Source organism: Pseudopipra pipra, chromosome 6 (genome assembly GCF_036250125.1).
Source record: "Pseudopipra pipra isolate bDixPip1 chromosome 6, bDixPip1.hap1, whole genome shotgun sequence".
Classification (NCBI taxonomy): Eukaryota; Metazoa; Chordata; class Aves; order Passeriformes; family Pipridae; genus Pseudopipra; species Pseudopipra pipra.
Window position 1 is genome coordinate 41,991,519 of NC_087554.1, and position 19,659 is coordinate 42,011,177.

Below are 19,659 nucleotides of genomic sequence, written 5' to 3' on the forward strand. Positions count from 1 at the left end.
CACAAGCAATTAACCAGCTAGGTGTCGTTTTACACTCAGTTGCTGGGGACCAGGAATTGGGAGGGGACAGGGAGGAGCCTCCGTGGTCTCTGGAACATGACTGAGTAGTTGTAGTTTGGGGAATCAGATACAGCCTCTGAGTCCCATGTGGCATGCAACCACCAGAGATTTTTACCCCTGGGAAATGGCTGAAAAAGCCCATTTAAAAGAGTACACTGATTTCCTGCTGGGCAACATGTGTAATCTTTTTTATGAGCATCTGGAATGTTCACGGTAAATGAGGAGGAACAGTGTGTTATTTACCTGTACGTACAGGTCTATACTGGCAGATCATATATATTCAAATGGACATAGGGCATTTGTCAGCTGCACCACCCTGGGTATTTAAACAGTATTGTTGGAAGTGTTTTACATTTGAAGGGAGCTTTATATGAATCTATCAAAAGCAGATGCCAGAGGTAATATACATGTCTGAAGGACTAGGGTGAGACAGGGCACATATACACGAGGCGCAGTTTGCGGGTAACATGGAATTTCCATTTTGGGATTCTCTTGCCAACCTAAATTCTATCTGTTCTTTTGAAGAGACATTTTGGAAAGCGTAAAAATTTTAGACTGAGTATGCCACAGTGGTAGCACTTTAAAAACAGCAAATCATCTAACTCTCCAACAAACAACTTGCTTGTGAAAAAATTAGCATCTCCCCCCAAAATATTTATTTTTTTGCAAAGTTTTTGAGATTACTATTTTTTAAGTCTTGGCAGGTGAGACCTGGGTCATGTTCAGGTCATCATGCAGAACAGGTGCAGACCACCCCAAAGCACCTCACAAACCACAACAGACAAGAGGTCCTCAGGGTGTGTCAGATCACGAATGAATGGGCCCAATATTCACGTACCCCCAGATATTGCTCCTGCCCTCACCCGAAACCATCTCTTAGAAAATCCAGGAAGGTGAAAGAGCTGGATGGAGACACCAGACCCTCTGAAAATGGACTCAGCACCCTCTTTCCTTGTATTTGCCCACCCTCAGTACGCTGGCTGGGAGCCTTGCAGTTTGCATGTGGAAACCAATAGGCAGGATCTGTCAGCTGAACTTAGAGGTTTGGCAGACATGGTTTCAGTTGCAGGACTCTTGGATCACAGCTCTGAGGAACAAAAGTCTTAAGTGTATCTCTGAGCATTTCTTCTCTCAGCAACTTCCCATCTTGGTGCATTTTCCTTCTCTAAAGAAACTTTCAAGGTTTCCTCCTACAGGAAAAGCCTTTAGTACTTCAAGCCAGTGGGGAGGGCTAAGGTCTTAAGATAGCTAAAGCTAGAATAGAAAACATCTCCCCATTTCCATTCCCCCTTGCACCTGCTTTCTCATTCTCATTTTCCCAACTCAACCACCCAGTATTCAAATACACAGCAGTTGCTCCACCTTATCCTCCACTTCCACACCAACTGTCCAGCCATTTTGGAGAGCGGCCTTTGTGTCACCAAAGTAACTCCTAGAAGGAACGTTGCACTGCCAAGACAACCAAGAAGTGTTCCAGAAGAGATCCCCAAAGGCTGCCAGACTTTAAGCCACAGGGTTTGGCACTTGGCCCTCAGCATGCGTAGTCTCTGACCCCCAGTTCTCTTTGTGTTAGCCTGGGAGCAGGAGAGTGGGTGCTGACAGTTTTTCTCTTGGCTTTGGGTGGGCCAGGGGGCCTTTCAGCTGCATTTGCAGGATTTCACCACCATGTTGGAGAGCTGCTCCACTTTGGGGTTCCTCCCAACATAGTACAAGATAGTGAGCGGCTCCAGGTCCTGGGGCACACAGCAGGGCGAAGCAGATGCCTCAGGGTTCAGCGTGTTGTATAAACCCAGAACCTGCAGAAACAAAGTAAATGTGGTGACAAAGTCAGGAATATGTTTAAGTTGGTTGAGGAAAGGATGGGGCTGCAAAGTCAACAGGCCTCCAGATGTTTGGAGTAAGCTCATCAGACGGTATTTCCCTGAATTGAGGAATACTGCCCTGTCACTTCCTGATCATGGCCTGCTTCTAAAGGGTCTCACCTGCCCTGGCCTGACTTTTATGACTTTGTTTTTTAACTGTAATAGCCCGTGACTGATGCCTAAGGGTTGAAGGAGTACAAGTAGTTGTCTCCTTTCATCTCTAATTTGGTAGAGCAGAATGTCACAATTTTTGCTTTTAACAAGGCTGGGTGTAACCAGCCTGGGGCCACGTTGTTTTTGATTCTATGAAGAAACCAGAAGAAAGAGTATCAGTGCTGCTTATTTCAACCAACATCTCCAGATAGCATTGGATAGATCCCAGTCTTCTCAAGTATCCACAATTCCCTCCCAGCTTTGAACTGTTTGATGCCTTCCCCCTCCACTCCATCCTCCAAGTCATTACACTATAATGCAGGAGCCAGGAGTGTGTCCTGTGGGACCCCACTGGATTCTTCCTCCCAGCTGGCCCCAGCCCACAGATGACTGTACACTGCAGCCATGTAACCAATACAAAACAGTTGCCATGTTTCTTGCCAGAGGTGACCACTTCTCTGCAGTACACAGCTTCTTGAGTTGTGGCACCAAAACATGATCTCACCTGCTCTACGGTGGTCTCTTTAGTGCTTATCTGGTATAAACGACAGGGTCTGGCACATTGTATTTTAACTACTTTACAGTCTTCGGGGATGGGAATTGCTAAGGATACATCCTGTTCTATCATCCAGATCTATGTAATCACAGTTGTTGTGGCAAAAATTCTCTGGGATACCGAGCAAAGTACCCCTGGCTGTACCACATGCTCTGGGGCTACTCTACTCAACAGCAGGTTAAACAGACTGGTGAGAAGTCATCTTTTCACTATGTTCTTCCTAGCTGGTGCTGGCAAGCTGTCAGCAGCTATATTGTTCTAAAGGTTTCTATGATCACTTCACTGACCTTAATGCTTGATTGTTTCCTCTCTTGCTCAAGAACAGAACATTAGGAACCATTCTAAAATCTACTTTCTCTCACACTGATTCTGGCCAGTTATCTACTAGAGAGCTTCTCAGGACAACCAGATGGTAAAGCTACATGCCCATTACCCTTTCAAAGCTGTTCATTCCCCTGCTTTGTCTTGTGCTTAATGCCCAGCATCTGTTCACTCCTTCATTCCCACAAATCAGCTGCTCCCACTGATATTAGTCCTTGAGCTTCAGTGAACCTTACTGCTGTGCAGACTCTCAAGCTGTCAAGAAAATGTTAGCATCTTTTCTGCAATATCACCTTTACCTAGTCATCCATTCTTCAGCTGAAAGTGCTTTTTCCAGTAATTCTTTTAGTGAAATCTGAAGCTAAGTTGCTAGTGAGCTGTTGCATTATCTGGATTGCTGCCTTTTCTCTTCTGTGGACAGCAGCACAGGATTTTCTTCTGGCTTTTCCTGCTTCAGCAGTGGACTGACTGATCCTTAGTCTGTCTTCTCTTCTTGATACTTTTCCAATGCCTGTGCTCTTCTGTTGCTTTTATTTTCTTCCACTCTAGCCAGGCTCAGATTGTATTCTTCCCAAAGACTGACCAGTCTACTCATGTTAAAGACAGGTTATGTGTAAATTACCTAAAGACATTGCTTTCTGCCAGTTTTTACTCACAAATCTCACTGCCTAATAGGTTCCTCCCTGCTGTAGGTCAGGTATAAATCCTACTGGAAAGGATACCTGTGCAGAAAGGAGATCTTACTGAATGGCTGTATTCACTTCTAGACAGGGACATGGATTTCCCTTCACTTTTGGGCTACAGCTGCCCCTGTGGTAGCAAATGGCAGGCATGTGCCATTGCACAACAGTTTTCCATTACAACCTGGCATAGAGCATAGAGAAATCCTCTATCCAGTGCAAACAGCAGGAGAAATTTAGGCAGAATTGATGTTTGATGTGAACAATTCAGTTAATACTATGGCCATTGCCAAATAAGTACCCTAAAACCATCAGTCCTGCTGTTTCACATCTTATCCAAGAGACAACAGCATCCTTCTCCTCAACATTTGCCTGAAAGCTCGGACTCAGTATGGACTCCAAAGGAAGCACATTCTTCCTCCTCAACCACCTCGGCTTTTTTCTGCAGTTTCCTTGAAATGGTTTTTACAAATATTGATCTGAACTGCTTTTGCTGCTTTGAAGAGACTAGATATTGATCAGACTTAAAGAGGAAGGGGGAACCACAGCCACAAGCCTTGACAGGATAATATAATGGATGTACCGTGCTGCGAGTGGTGTCTGCGCTGCGGAGGTACGGACAAGGGCCCGAACAAAAGTTAGCAAAGTAGCCCTTCGGCTCATGGACCCATTTCCAGCCAAGGTCCTGTCGGAAGTCAATGTACAGAGGACGCACGCAGCAGTTCTCCTCCAGGTTCCTGAAACACAGTATTGGAACACAGTGAATGCAAAGGGGGGCCTTACATGCGACTGCAAGATGCAACTTCCCAAGCAGAAGGACTAGTATCAGCAGTGCCCAGTGGGACGTGGTGTTTGCGTGTGCCAAGTGCGGAGGAGCGGCACAGGCAAGCGGTAGTGGGGCAGCTCAGCAGCCTGGCACAGCTTGTGCCTGCTGGCAGGCAGCTTGCCCACCACCCCAGGGAGGCAGCACCCAGCTGCTCTAGCAACCAACAGGGGGCTGCTGCAGATCCCTGCCCACACTGGGCTCCAGAAAGGTGCTTGCAAGTCTCTTCGAGCCAGGGGCTCAGCCAGAAGCACATTGCAACTCTGCTGAAATGGCCAGCATCCCCTTCTAGGACACCACAAGGAATAGCTGGCCGAGCTGTGCTCCTCATGCGGCCCTTCTGGCACCATGGTGACCCAAAACCCCCTTGGAAGAGCTCTGCCTTTCCCAGAGGCATGGAGTCTCACCAGGCTTACCCACCTCAGGCATAGGATCCAGGCATGATTCTCACTTACCGGAAACAGTAGTTGGTATCCAGGGCCCGTTTCTTTCTCTGGCCTCCCAACACTGGGCTCTCCAGTCGATGTGAGGGTAACATCATCAAGATGAGGTGGGGATTATGCAAGTCTTTCTGCTTCTTCAGGCGCCCCAAGTCCCCACGGCCATAGTCATCCTCACTGTCAATGCCTTCAGAGAAGAAGAGGATCAACAAAAAAGAAATCAACATGGAAGTGGAGGATGCAACAAGACTTTTCAATGCATTTAACACTCTCTTGAACCAGGTGAAAGGGATTCAGGCACCACGTCCACTTACTCTGGGACTTCTTCCCTCACAGGGACCCCTTTATTTCTGATGAATTTGACTGCTGCAGGCCTGAAATAGAGGCTTACGGGCCACCTGTTTTACCATTTGCAAACTGCTGGTGGGGCCATTAATCCATCCCACTCACTCCTGGCTTTTGTCCCAGGACAGGCAGAAAGATGAATGGTTTAAAGAAGATGTCAGATAATTGGCACTCGGCAGAACAGCCTCAGAAATGGAGCCTGTGGGGGCCAGTGGCTGCTGCCCAGGGCTGCAAGCCAGGAGGTTCCTAGTTCTGAGGCCAGCCAAGCCACTGACTCTCTGAGCCACCTCACACGGGATGCCTAACTTCCGTGTGTTTCAGTCACCCTAACTGGAAAGCAGAGCCTCTGTGGAAACCTGAGAAGGAATCAAGCTGAACTTCCCAGAGAGACACTGTAATGCAAAATTATTCCTTTCTGCAGACACTCATGCAAGCCCACCCAGCCTGCTCTTACTTTCTTCCTTTTGTAACCTATGTATATAGCGGATATGCCCATATAATGAACATGCAAACCCATATGTGTATGCTTTAAGACAAATGTTGCACAGTGTAAAATGCTCAAATATGCAAAGCAAGACCTAATTTTTTCTTTAGATGCTCCAGGCTTTCCCTTCCCCAACAGCCTCCCCTGACCCAGCTCTTTATCACCTTTGAATTTGATCTCCAGGACCTCATGCAAACTCTCCAAGATGTCCCCGTTGGGCTGAAAAGTATGGCAAGGACAATGTATGCTAATTTCCAGGCCAAGGTTGGACTCTGCAAAGAAGACGACTCTGTGAGAAACAGTCTTTCTCAGCTGCAACAGCTCCCAGCACAAGGAAGTCTCACGGAGGACATGTACTGTGCTAATTCCTAGACAGTGGGCTAGTTTCAAAGTCAGGGATGCTATCAGAGTTGAGGAATGGAAGCTGCTTTGGAAAGGAGAATAGAAAGCAAAATCCTCCAATTTCACCTGTGCCAAAAGCCTTGCTCTTGTTAAAGGGAACTTTCTGGGCAGATAAGAAGAGTGCTCCTGGTTACATTTTTTTAGGCTATTCAGCATAAATTTTGACTTTGTGAGCTTCAGGGAGCTCCACTGGAAAAAAAATATTTTGAATAGCTGGCTTGTGGTTGTCTGTTAAATCAGTTTTGCCATCCTTGGTACCTCTATTATCTGGCTTCTGGCTAGTGTCTGAAGGAGAGACCTGAAAATAAGCGAGTTGGATATGGACAAGTAATTTCATTGGAAGCATTCTTCTCAGCAGCTGCAACCTCCTGTTTTGTTGAACTGCTAACGGTCTAAGTCACACAGACTTTCCAGAGGCAAGTCTATTTTCATAATAACTTCCTGGACCAGTCATGCTGTGTGGGCCTGACTAAAGGAACACAAGACTCTTATGAAAGCTCCTTTTTTATGTTGTGCCATGAATTAAAACATCTGGCTCCCCGGGGCATGACAAGGTGCCTAGCACCTTTTTTCCTCAGCAGTATATATATTCTCTAATGTCTTGTCAGCTAGTGTGCCTACCCAGAGCTCACTGCAGTTCCAGCCCTGAACTCCAGCCATCAGGACACAACTTGATTGCTTGAAATAGGAGAAGCCTGCAAGCCCACAGCTTACCCTTCCAGGGAGCGGCTGCTTGCCAGTACCTGCATTCCAGTCTTCAGTGGCACCTAGCTTCTATCTGTGAGGCCAGTCCAGCTGTGAGTCATGATACCTTATGCTCCAGCTGTGAATGGGGTCAGTGTTCTTGCTAGGAGCTGCCCCATAACTATCTGTTGGGCTGCCCAGCGGTGGCAGAGGTATGTTCTCTGCAGTGTTAAAGCCTCCACGTTTCTATGTATGTCAGCTTCACCTTTATACCTGACAAGCTGTAAACAGCTAAATAAGCCAGGATCCTTGCTGCTTTTTCCCCTACTATATTTGCTCTAATCCACATGAAAATTAAAGCAGAGCATTCCTCATTTTCTAAGTATTACAGATTATAGTCTAGACAAGCAGAGGGGTCCCCTCTGGGCTTAGAATTGAACCAAAAGAAGTTTCAGCATCTCTCAGTGAAAACAGTTTCCTCCTCCAGTTCTGACTCAACCGACAGAGCTACACAGTGGGGCCTCCAGGGCAGAGCTAGGAATCTAGCAAATGTCACACATTGAGGAAGCTCTCTGGAGGAAGGCTTGTTCTCAGACTGAAAGAAGCTGTCCTCTGTGTGAACCAAGCTCCTGCAACAAGGGGAGCAGAGAGATACTCCTGTCAACATGGATCCACATTTCTATGGATGCCTTGGCACCCGGTCCAGCTAAGACCCCTACCTCTGTGCAGAAGCCACTCACGCACAGTCTCGGTGACATCAAAGGACAGCCACTCAGGGGAGCCCCGTGTCTGCACATTCCTGCCACTGAGGTACCGCTGCTTCGCTATGTGCTCATCCGGACGAAGGATCTGTGTCAGGAGGAGTGGTAGAAAAAATCAGCCAGTGCCGTGCATAAATAAGGGATAGTCTTCAGGCCTTTTTCTTCCATGTGCTAAAAACTAATTCAGAAGGTTGGTCCTGGCAAGTGAGACACCAGGAATACCCTGGCACAGGTAAGAAGGACATGCTTAAAATCAACCTGAAGTCCAGAGAACTACACAACCCTGATTTCTGTGTCCTAAGCAGCCTATCTCAATTCAGCATTGTTTTGGGGCACACATCCAGAGGCAGAAGCATACAGCCATTGATCTAAGGGGTGGGTTTCTTTCAGTATACACCTGTGGGATGTGGATCTGGATTTCAGAGTAGAACCAGCAATGGACAATAGAGCATCTGGCCACAGATCCCTTGCCCAGCAAGCCTATTTACTGAGTCCTCACTGTGGTGTTTTCAAGTTTTCTACTCTCTTCAGCTTCTATCAAAACACACCAGGGCTGATCGTTTAGAGACCTCTCCCTCTGTTCTGACATCTCTTCCCATTTCCAGACAACTGCAGCCTCTTCTGCGGGACACCAGGTTGACTCCACAGAGCACTGAACTTACAGAGAAGCTCTGAGATCGCCTCCTTGTCAGTTGTGTCATCTGGCAGAGAATTGTTCTGACCTTTGAAGCTTCCAGGAAGTCCTCAAGAGCACCCACAGGGCAATTTTAGAGGCACTCTTACAGCAAAGTGGACAGATACGAGCCAGAGGGAATGTGCTGCCCGGATGCTAAACTATACCATTAGTTGGGTGGTCCGCTCTGGCCTAAGACCACTTCCAAGCCTGAACCAGACCTTATTCTGCCATAGGAGTCCATAAATTCAAAGCAAGCTCCAGATAAGTACCTGGATTAACAGTGACCTGAACTGTGTCCCTGAGGAGCTGCTGCTGAAGGGAACATTGAAAGCAAGCACTACTTTTCTAGTAAGTCAGAGACAAGACAGAGAGCTCCACCCATTGGATTAGTACCAATTGTACTGCGACAGCCAAAGGAACAAAACTGCCAAGGGACCCATGCATGCAGATGTGGCAGAAGGGTCAGGGCTGCTCCACTTGTGAGGAGCTTCCCTTCCAAACCCCTTCTCAGTGCAGCAAAGAGCTGCGGTGGGCACCATGCCAGGATGCCCAACGCAGACAGCCAATGCGAGTGGGAAAAGGACAGCATCACATTGTAAAAGGGAAGAAAGGTGACTATCACTACATATGCTGGAAGAAGCCTGGGTTACAGCATTCAATTTCTTCTCTCTCTCTTCTGTGGCTCTGCACATATCAACTGAGGCAACCATTAAGGAGACAAGCTATTCTGGGCTCAGGTACTGGGGAAGGTAATAACAATACCCACCTGGAAAAGCTCAATGCGTTGCTCACTGCGTTTAGAGCTTGGGTTGGGCACACGCAGCACACGAAACTCAGCTCGGAATAAGTTGGTGCTGTTCTTCTCTGCCGAAGACACATTAAAGCGGAACACGTTGGAGGTGACACCTTTTGGACAAATGCCCAACTCATCTAGGAGAAAGAAATAGAGAGACTGAAAACCACAGCTCTGAGGGACAGGATCTCAAATAAATATTGTTTGAAAAAGAGCTTTCCAGTAGAGACCTGTCACTGAAACATCTTGGCACCTGTGAAGCATGGCTATCTAGATGAAGATAACACAGGATGAATTCACTCACATTTCCTCTACATTGCAACATTTTGCAAATATACCCACTACTGCCACTGTTATTTTAATGCCACAAGACAGAGAATCAGTAGAGATTGACCACAGTATATTTATTATTGTCTCCTAACTACTCATCAAATATTGCTAATGCTAATGAGTCAGCTGCATCCAAAACGACAACCCAGCCCAGACAATGGGGCAACTTCACTTGCGGTTAGTGGGGCCTATTCCCAACAATGAGGATGCCGTGATTCTGCTCATGATGGAGACATGAAGCCACACAGGAGGTGATCCAATTGCTGTTGAATCTGAGTTTTACAAACCTTGACACTGTCTCCTAGAATGGAAGCCAGCCAATGTCTACAAAGCATGAGACGTGGAAGACTGAAAGAACTGGGTTTTAAGATCAGCTCTCACTCATGACCTGGAGAATGAATGAATGAATAGTGCTAGGCCTGTGGACATCAGACACATGGGCAGTAAATAACACAGCAATCCTCTGCCTTCATGTGTGCCTGCTAAACACAAAAATCCATTTTACATATGCTTCAAAAGAGATTAGGTAAAAGCTGTGCAGTCCAGAGTCCTCAAGAGAAAATAAGGCTCTTCAATGGGACCATTTTGGTCTCGTGGAAGTCTTTGTTGTTGCTGTTGTTCCTTTCCTATTGACCTGATTAGCCTTCAAGGCTCTAGCATCATAAAGGCTTCCTGCAGACAAGACACAACAGCTCCTGCTCTACGCCCACATGCAGGTTTGTTTGCAGCCCTACAGAGCCTCTCATATGGCCTCTGACTGTTGTCCAATGCAACACAGGGCTGTATCAGCTGATATTTGTTTCTAAACAAACAAAAAGAAACAGAAAGAAAAACTTATCACCTGTTCCCAGACATGGTTCCACCCTCTGACAAATAGACAAGAAGCCCTAGCTGGAGTAACCTTCAAATTACATTCCTAGAGTTCCGCAGGCCTCTTTTCACACCACCATCATCCCCTCTGAGAAACAGCTTCTGAAGATGGGCTAGTGTGAAACAGCAACAGAGCGTAGAGATTCACTTCCCGTGCCAAATTCTGATTTGAGCAACACGGATGCACTTCCAGAGTCACATCCATGAAGGTGAAGGTTTTTCTGTTGAGCTACACTCGGATTCAGCAAGCAGGAAGGAGCCTGCCAGTTTTCAAGGATGTGTTCTTAGGGTGATGAAATTTTACTCAATAAGCTAATGACCACATGCTCACATTGGGCTTTAACTGGAGGAAGTTTTGTCATTAGTGCTACTGAATAGAACAGCTCTCCCATATGGGAAAGTCTCTGGCTGTTATTGAAGAGATGGCTGTTCACTAATGCCAGGAGACCAAACCCCACTGCAGCCATGAGCTGGTATGCTCAGCCCAACATCCCTGCAGTGCAGAATACACCAAGCCACACACAGACACCTGCTGTGGGGATTCCACCTGTGACCAGTTCTAGGTTTGATGCCACAGAAAAGCCCAGCAGAAAACCCAAGCTCTCATTAAACGCCAAAGACATCTTCCTAGCTGAAGTCTAACACTGATAACTATTCTGTGTCCTAGACCTAGGCAGATACTGTGTTTTAATACTTCCTGAAGCTGTCTTGCACTCCTAGCCCTATTAACAGTGCTGTTAACAACATGCTCTTCCATTTCAGACCTGCCCGTCCATAAGGAGTTGTCATCGTTGTCGTGGTCAATAAAAGAAAATACATAGACAGTCTAGTTCCAAGCAACAAGACAGGAGAAGAAAGAACTTTTATTGTAACAGAATACTGACTCTTATAGCCCTTGGCATAACATACATGTTAAAACTACCGTTGGTGTTTTTTCATAAACATACATCACAATTGGCTGCCCTGCATCACACCATGATGATTCAGCATTTACAGAGTTACGGTGACTTGTTTAGCTCTGTTTTCCTTCCAACAGACCTGCTGTCAACCCTGACAAGGAGTGTCTCAAAAATCATCAGAAATGCCTTTCTACATCAGACCAGTGGTCAGTCAAGCTCAGGATGTTTCCAACAGTAGTGCTTTATGTGACAATCTGTTTAGAGACTGCAGATCTGGTCCTACAGCACAGTGCAGATGAGAGACAAATAATTTAGAGTGTATCATCTCCTTAAGATTTTTTGCTAAATTAGGCAGCCATGGTGGCAAGACATTACTGTATCTACTGTATTTCGCCTACTGCCCCCACATTACTTTCTACCTACTTACTCCCCTTTTAGGGTGCTGGTCTTGGGAGACCTTCCCAGTGAAAACAGTAATAGCTCTCTTACCTTCCCTATGAAGCTTCATGTTCTCTTTGTACCCTGGGAACAAGCCCTCAGTGATGCGGAGATGGAGCTGTGACCTGTGTTTCACTCTGAACCACTGTGAGGCTGGAGCCTGCTTCTCATAGCAGGGTGTTCAGGATATAGGTCTCATTCCCAGGAAACTGACAATTTTGAGGCAGGTTTTTTTTGCACAAGGTCACAGGCAAAGGCAGCAAGGGGATTTTTCGGGAAACTTGGTCCAGTCCCAGCTGAGGTGTGTTAATCACACTGGAATCCAGACATGTTCACCTACCAGCACAGAACAAAGCCTGGTGACAGTATTTCTGCAAGCTCTTCCAGTCCACAACACTCAGTGGCAGCAACCAAGCCTGGACACAGTGAATCTGTGACACCCTGTGCAGCCATGCCAGGCTATGTCTCATAGGACAGGATGCATCCTCACAACTAGACCCTGCTATTACTGTGTAGCCCAGAGCTGTTCACTGCACAAATGATGAGACCAGTAGCCTCTCAGTGTGGATAATGTGATACAGGGATCAGGTTCTTTTGTGAGCTTCCATCTTCCTATCACTGCTGTCAACAAGGCGCAGGTTCACCACGTGCTGCCGATCCAGCAGAAATGCCTGCTGTTTCTGGCCAGCCCCAGGAAGGCTGATGGCTCTGCAGTTCAAGTTTGATGAGAAGGAAAGGCAGGCTGGCTGTGAGCAGGTATTGCCTTGCTCTATATTACACCACTGAATCACCAAGGTGTTTCATGCCAAAGCTGCATAACTTTGGAGGAAAAAAACTTGATCCATCTGGAACTCTGCAGGTGGCAGGTTTGGAGAAAAGAGATGCTTGGCCCCAGTGACCCATGACTTTAATTGCCTTGTGTCTCAAGCTGCCTTGGAAAATGGCATGTGTTTTTCCTCAGGAAGGTAAGCGAAAAGCCATGAGCAGGACTGTTGCAGATGCTCTCTAAGTTTGAATCTAATCAAGTTAAAGGGGTCTGATCCCTATGAGTTTTAGGAGATCCCTAAAGTGAACAGCTGGTCAAAAGGGAATTATTCTCTGAAACAAAGTCCCTTATAATTCAGGCAATGTGCCTGAGAGGCACAGGAGGAAGACTATTCCATGAGTCACCAAACAGCTCAGAGAAGGGATGGGGAACCTGGTCCTGAATATCTGTCCTTCCTAGAAGGATATGCTTCCCATTTTTGCTCCTCAGCTCTCCTCACTTTTGAGCCTTCAGACTTTGAGACTTTCTCTGAGCCAATGAGCTGCTTGACTAATAATCTGGAGCTAGAACAGTTCGTGTGAGTGTGCACGCATTTCAGACTTGTCTGTATCATCCTTGCAGTTCCTTCAATGGAGCGGTCCTCCCCTCTTCCTCCCCCCCCAGAGGAGACTGGCTTTAGCTCAGAGCATGCTCTGAGATCACCGCCTGGCACAGTGACAGAGTCATGGGAAAGTTGAACACCAGCCACTTCTGAAGACACAGGGCCAAATTCAGCCATGGTGTAAGCAACGAAACTCCCCAGGTTTCAAAAGGAGCGCTTGACACCACGATATGTCTGGAGCTAATCTCTCCCAGTGTGACCAAATTCTAAAGTTCTGAGTCGTGGCATCTACATTACCCACTCCCAGAAATTTAATCTCAGCACTACTTAGTCTTTTGAACTCACTGCTCCAGTGTCCTATGGGGACATGGGACAGAATCATTCATTTACATAGGCATTTTCCCCAACCCACAGTCCATGCTCACCATTCCTTATTCTGCATCACTTTTTCATTTCTCTTTCCCCTCAGTCTTATCTAAATTCACTCCTTTGACTTCATCCGCTGCTGTAGTGCTTTCAGTTTCCTTCCCCAAAACACATGGGTGTGTAGCATGGCTGTACTATTTCACAGACACTTGGTTTCCCCATATGTTTAGAATTTCACAAATGACACTTCAGTAGGTCAAAAATGTTGAAATACAGGTAAGCTGCTATACCCTGTGCACTTTCTGTTCCTTGAATCTTGGTGTCTCCTGAGCTACGAGCTAATCATGACCACATGGAGTGCAGTCTGCTAGAGATCAAGTAAAATTTGTTGCATTACCACATTGTAGCTCTTATTCCAGCTCATCATATGTCAAGATTAACATAAACCTGGCAGAGTAACTGCATTTTGACACTGCCTACACCAAGTCACAGCTCCTCCCCAGAACTGCTGGTGTTCCAGTCATGTCCCCAGAACTGCACTAAGTCACAGGAGAACACCCTGGATAGTGGTATGACTGCAACTTCCAATCCCAAGGAATCCCAAGCACAGACCAAAATGACTGCTTCTGCCTACATGTGCTCAGCATCTGCAATCTGCTTTGGGTTCATGTCTGCTCAGTCTCTGTCTTTGCATCTGCTCAGCTTCTGCACCTGAACCTGTTTAGTGTCCACATCTGGGCCTGCTCATCATCTCCTCCGCACCTGCTCAACATCTGCCGTGTTTTCCCAATGCCTATGTTCTAACGGGGGTCCCCTTCGCATCACTGTCTGCTTTACACCTGCTCAGCACTCGTGTTCTTCTCTACTCACTCTCTGAACCCTCACACTAACCGAGTAATATCCTCGTCAGTGTCCTCCAAGCAGAGTCTCTTCAGAGTGCCTCTCCACCTTCTCTACTGCCGGCGCGGGTGCTGCACGGACCGGACAGGTTGCCTGTCTCTCTGCGGCAGGCGCTGGAGCTTCAGCAAGGAGGAGTTCCTCTACCTGCCCGTCACCCAAACACCAGACCTGCGACTCCTCCCAGCCCGGTGCGCAGCGTTCACCCCAACACCCGCGTTGCCTCCTCCCCTGCTGCCTTCCCACCTCACGGCTTCCCCTGCCCGCCTTGTCCAGATTTCAGGGCTCTAGGCACGGGTTCCCCTCGCCGCTGCCGGTCGGGGTATGGGCCGCTGCTGCTCCCGGCCCCCGCCACCCACGGCCGCCCGAGCCCCGCGCCGTCCCGCCGGTGGTCCGAGCGCCGCCGTCGCACCGCGGCTTCCCCCCGCCCCGGCCCCCGCTCGCCCCCGCACCCGAGCGCACGGGCAGGCAGAGACGCGCCCCCCGCCCGCCTCCGCCCTGCCGGGAAAGCGGCCCCTTCCACGGGGGCCTGGCGCCCCTCCGGCCCGGCCGGTCGCCCCTCCTCCGCGCCCGGGATCCCGGGCAGCGTGCCCCGCGGGCGCGGCACCCCAGCCGGCACGGGGGGAGCCCCGCACTTACTGTGCTCGGGGAGGCCCTGGATCATGTCAAATTTATGAATCTCTTTGGCATAGTATTCGGACTCGGTGTTGTCCTGAGAGCAGCTCTCCTCCTTCTCCTCCTCCATCTCCTCCAGCAGCTCCCGAGTGCTGTTATAGAGGGCCAGGATCTGGTAGGGCACATGGGCCGGCCCCACAGTCTCCGGGGGGCTGGTGAGCCGCAGCTTACTCAGGATCTGGCCCCGGATGGCCTCCACCCTCTTCTTCTTGATGTGATCCAGGTCCAAGGTGGTGCAGGAGGACAGCGAGAGGCTCACGGTGGCGAAGCTCAGTAGGGAGAGCAGCACCAGAGCTCTTTGCACGTACATCTTCATGTGCGAGGGGGCGGCGGCCGGGGCGCCCAGTAGGGACCCCCGGGCGGCGGCGAGCGAGCGCGGGTGACCGGGTGGTGTGCTGGCGGCAGCCTCCCCAAATCCCGCAGGCTGAGGCTTGGCGAGGAGGTGCATGAACTCACTACGCCGTGCGCGACTCAGGACTTCCAGGAAGAGCTGGCAGCGCTCCGCAAGGAGAAGCTGCAGGCGCCGTGCCTCGCCGCGCCGCGCTCCTTCCCCATGCGCCGCCCCGCGCCCCGCGGAGCCGGGGGCGCCCCGCCGCGCCGCGCCGCCGCACGTGTCAGCGGCCCGCGCCGCCCCGCCGCCGCGGGGGGAGCGCCGCGCCCGCCCCTCTCGCTGCACCATTCATGCCCCCGCCGGGCCCCGCGCCCTACATCGCCCGCTGCCCGGCCCTCGCCGTCCGGGAGCGCTGCACCGCGGCGCCCCTCGCCCGGCTGGGAGTGCCGCTGCCGGGCCGTCCGCTGCGCCCGCGGGTTCCGCCGGCCGCCGTGCCCCGACCGCGCACCGCACCCGCCAGCCCGCGCACACTGCCGCTCCCCCAGCACCGCCGCTGAAATTTTATACCTCCCTCCCATGACGTCCCCGGGACGGGGCACGGGGCGGGGAAGGGAGCTCCAAGCCCGGCCTTCGCCCGCGCCGGCCTGTCGCTAATGGCTCCGGCAGCCGCGCGGCCCCCGCCACCCCCCCGGCCCCGCCGCCGCCCCTCGCGCCGCCGGGGCCGCCTGGCCCCGCGCGCCCCGGGCCCCTCAGCGCGGGGCGGCCCCGCGCGCCCTCCGACGTGGCCACCGCACCGCCCCGACGACGGCGCGCGGGCGCCCCCTACTGGGGGGCGCGGGCAGCGGCGGGCGGGCCCTTCGCGGTGGTCCGGGTAGCGCGGGGAGGCCCCTCCCGCTTCCAGCTGCGAAATCGCATTAAAAGCCGCTAAAAATACCCCGCATACTTTCCTGATGTGGTTTCTTTCCGGGGGAGGGAGGGAGGAGGCGCCGGGCGGCGGGGCCCGGGCGCCACGCTGCGGATGGGGGGCTGCGGCGGGGCTGGCGGCCGTGCGTGGCCCCGCGGGCCCAGGGACGGTGGCGGGCAGGGCCAGGGCGATGCCCCGCGGCCCAGAAGGCAGGTGGCCAGAGAGCCGTGGGGGTCCCTTTCACGGCAGCCCTCGCTGAACGGAAGGGGCTGCTGCGGGCACTCGCTGCCCTCGGAGGGGGCCAGGACCACACGCAGGAGACACAGCACCGGGCCCAGCCGGGGTCACGATCCATAACCCGGGCCTGTTCGGGCCCTTCTCCCGGGGCACGTTCTCACCACAGCCACCCGCCACACCCGCCTCCTCCTCCATGCCCTGCCTGCGCCCGCTGTGCTGAACACCATGGAGGTGTTCCCAACCCCTGGAGCGAGCGAGAGCCCTTTTGCCCTCACCTGGACCCTGCCCCAGGCGAGCAGGGACTCCTGGCCCCACTACCCAGCGCTCTCCTGGGGCAAGCAGAGGGGCAGCCCCTGAGCCAGCAAGGCTCCTGGAGCCAGGTGGCAGCTTTGTGCCTTCCCAACCATGGCAGCCTCTCGAAGCACTGCCAGTGGTCTGGTGATGTGTTGGGAAAGTGGTGCAGTGACAGCTGCTGCTGGGCTGTGGGCTAGGTGGGAGCTGGGCAGAACTCCCTGCAGAAGCAAGTCCTGGATCTTCATGCTCTGGGATAGGTGGGCTCCAGGGGCATGTGACCCCTGTGCCTGAAGCAGTGGTGTCCAGCAACAGCGCATCTGGAAACACCAGGCACAGCTGCAGGGAGCTTTCCCTCGCCTACATGTTCAGGGGCCTGGGGCAGGGAGAGTACTGGCAGCTCAGAGGCCAGTGGCTCACTCACAGTGTGAGGTTGACAGGAAATCCATTGGGCAGCTTGGGGTGCTGGATGCCTGTTGAGCCCATTCCCTGCAGCTCTGAGGAGACAAAAGAGTGGGCTGCTCACTGTTTGCTTGTGCTTTGCTTGGGGAAGAGGAATTTGAGCTCCTTGATGGAGCAGACAAAGATGTAACAAGATCTAGTCGCTCTAAGATGATGTCAGGGAAATCACAACTTGGAATAAGGCGCAAATTCTGAGTGGTGACGTGAACAATCTATGGAGTATTTTAACATAGATTGGGATGGATGTTTCTAGAGCTCCCCAGGCACTTCTGAAATGAATTTTGGATGCTTTTCTGCACTGGGACCTCCTCTACTCTGTGTTAGGTTGGAGGTCACACTAAATGCAGTAGAACTGATTACTTCAGTAATCCATTTACTATGATGCCGCATGGTGAATTATTAGTTAAGATGGAGATAAGTACAGAAATTATAAGAAATTAAGAGAGTTCTCCAGAGGCTGGTCCCGGGCCCAGGTTTTATTAATGATCTTGGCATGCCAAAATGGATGTGCTAATGAAATTGGCTGCTTATCCAAAACTGGGAGGCATTGTCAATACAGGGGAGGACTGGGTGTAAGCAAATATGAAGGCTGACACAGTAGAAATTGGATGAAATGCAATAGTACAAAATGTAAGGTTATGTTGTTAATGGCTGCGATCAGATTTTTCTATTACAAGTTGACAGTGGGGACTTACTGCTTGGAAATAGTAGCGGATGTAGGTGTGGTGCTAGTAGGTGTAGGTATGGTGGACTACTCACTTTCTGCTCCAGGTGTTGCTCTGTGGGATGAGAGAGGTGTGGAATCTCCGTGGTCTGACATTCACTGGAACCAACACTGGTGGCTGCAAGTAGCAGTCACTAACAGATTGCACATCTTGGACATGCTGGAATCCAGCTAGGCTGAGGGAGAGCCTGACATAGCTACTGAACGTGTGAGTGTCATAGGAAATATTTCACACCTGGCAACTCAGGCTGGGGTTTGACAGTCTGAGCTGGAGCAGATGTAACCTGAACAGCATCTGTTCCTGTGGAGATCAAGACAGGCAAATGCGTGGGCCTTTGCTGCCTGTCAAAGCCCCTTCCTCCCTTCCAGAGGGAGGAACCTCTTGTTTGAAGCTTTGCAATTGTTAGGAGATTTTGTTCTGGAGCCCACAGAAATAATAGAATATTTGCAGTTATTTCCCTCCTGCAAAACCCCATAAAAATGAGGTAAATCCTTTGAGGTGCATGGAGAAAAAACTGCAGAAAAATCAAACTGAGATGCTTGGAGCTGCCAGTGTGCTGCTAGTGTGGAGCAGCCTACAGCAACAATTTTTGCTGAGCACTTTGCTTCCCAGTGGAAGCTTACTGTTTTTAGTGAATTGGCCCATGTCAAAATCAGGAATCTGGCTGGCCGCCCGACGTGAGAATTGGGTGAGGAGGAAAGGCGCAGCACTGTGTCACTTGTTGCAACTGGAATTGCCCTGCATCCCATAAATCTTACTGCTACCAGGGAGCTACTTAACAAAACCTTTGGCCACTGTGAATAAGGTGGTCATTGTGCTACCATGTCAGCTTTCCACCATAGCTGCAGCTTTAACTACACATGGGTGCCCTCTCTCTAAAGGTGGTCTAGGACCAGAAGCATATGGGAGTGCTCAAGTGTGATTGCTTTCCCAGACTCTCATGGCTTTCTCATGGGTAGGAGGACCAGACACAAGCTCTATTCATACATCTGTCCAGTCAAGGGGTAATCAACAGTAAACATTGCTAGTGGGGGACTCTGTTAGTCCTATTCTGCGTGATCAGGTTTGGGTTGAAACCAGATGGAGAGAGTCCATGCTTAGATGTAAGAACTTGTCCGTGAAAGGAATGCTTGTGTAGTTCTTACTTGCTGTTCAGATGAGAGGGGGTGGCAGCAGTGTGATTTATAGTGAGAGCAAAACTGAACAAGTAAGGCAGACTGAGACCTGAGAATACACCTGGAATTCTACACTGGGAAAGAGAAACCCTGGCACCACAGGCTTGAACTGGACAGGAAGCAAGCACAAAAAATGGCTTTGGACAATCACAGCAGCACCAGACGTTTGTCCTGCTACCTGGCTCCTTCTCAGTTGGTTGAGTGGAGCTGCTCTAGGCCCAAGGTCAAATGATGCCTGTGGTTTCACGAGTAGGACAGAGGAGAATTAAATTATTCAGAAAAGGTGACCTCTATGCTTAAAGCAAGCAAGATCTATTTTAGCCACAACACGAAACAATGGATGAAAACTCCTTTATCCCCATTGCCCTCCCTAAGCAGGCAGAACTGTGTCAGGGTGGGTAACAAACCCCATTTCAATAAACTGAGTCCGGAGGGACTCAAGGCAGGACAGATTTTGGGTTTCATTCTTTCTACACATCTGCTCTTTTCTCCTATTGAGAATCTCTTAAGTCAGAAGTCAAAGTTCTGAGGCAAGGCTCAATTTCCCAAGTGCTTAAATGTTTTCTTTCCTGCACATGGACTGTGCCCTTCCTCTGCCTGAGACTTCTGTCCCTGGGGTGGGCAGCAAGCAGCACACAGAGTGTCTTGAGGG

At 50.4% G+C, this 19,659-nt stretch overlaps 2 protein-coding genes and 1 long non-coding RNA gene across 3 annotated transcripts in view; 2 read left to right on the top strand and 1 right to left on the bottom strand.

Annotated features, from left to right (window-relative positions):
- The window catches only part of LOC135416077 (G patch domain-containing protein 2-like), a 303,891-nt gene that overhangs the window by 149,420 nt on the left and 134,812 nt on the right, over positions 1–19,659 (top strand). The gene's annotated exons all lie outside the window — the stretch shown is intronic.
- TGFB3 (transforming growth factor beta 3) lies at positions 407–15,465 on the bottom strand. The gene is made up of 7 exons (XM_064658787.1): positions 14,847–15,465; positions 9,014–9,177; positions 7,530–7,659; positions 5,889–5,996; positions 4,911–5,082; positions 4,216–4,369; positions 407–1,856 (listed from the first exon to the last, which is right to left on the bottom strand). Exons 1-7 carry the CDS (start codon positions 15,328–15,330, stop codon positions 1,698–1,700), a joined length of 1,371 nt encoding a protein of 456 aa, XP_064514857.1. The 5' UTR covers positions 15,331–15,465; the 3' UTR covers positions 407–1,697.
- Positions 9,724–13,608, top strand: LOC135416084 (uncharacterized). Its single transcript, XR_010431429.1, has 2 exons — positions 9,724–12,542; positions 12,965–13,608. It is a non-coding gene; the product is annotated as an uncharacterized LOC135416084 (long non-coding RNA).

Coding starts and splice junctions, on each gene's coding strand:
- TGFB3 (XM_064658787.1), bottom strand. CDS start 15,330: ATGCACCTCCTCGCCAAGCCTCAGCCTGCGGGATTTGGGGAGGCTGCC. Junction 5,997..7,529: donor TGAGTGGCTTCTGCACAGAG/GTAGGGGTCTTA, acceptor TCTTCTTTGCAG/AGTCCAACCTTGGCCTGGAA. Junction 1,857..4,215: donor CAGACACCACTCGCAGCACG/GTACATCCATTA, acceptor TTGTTTCTGCAG/GTTCTGGGTTTATACAACAC.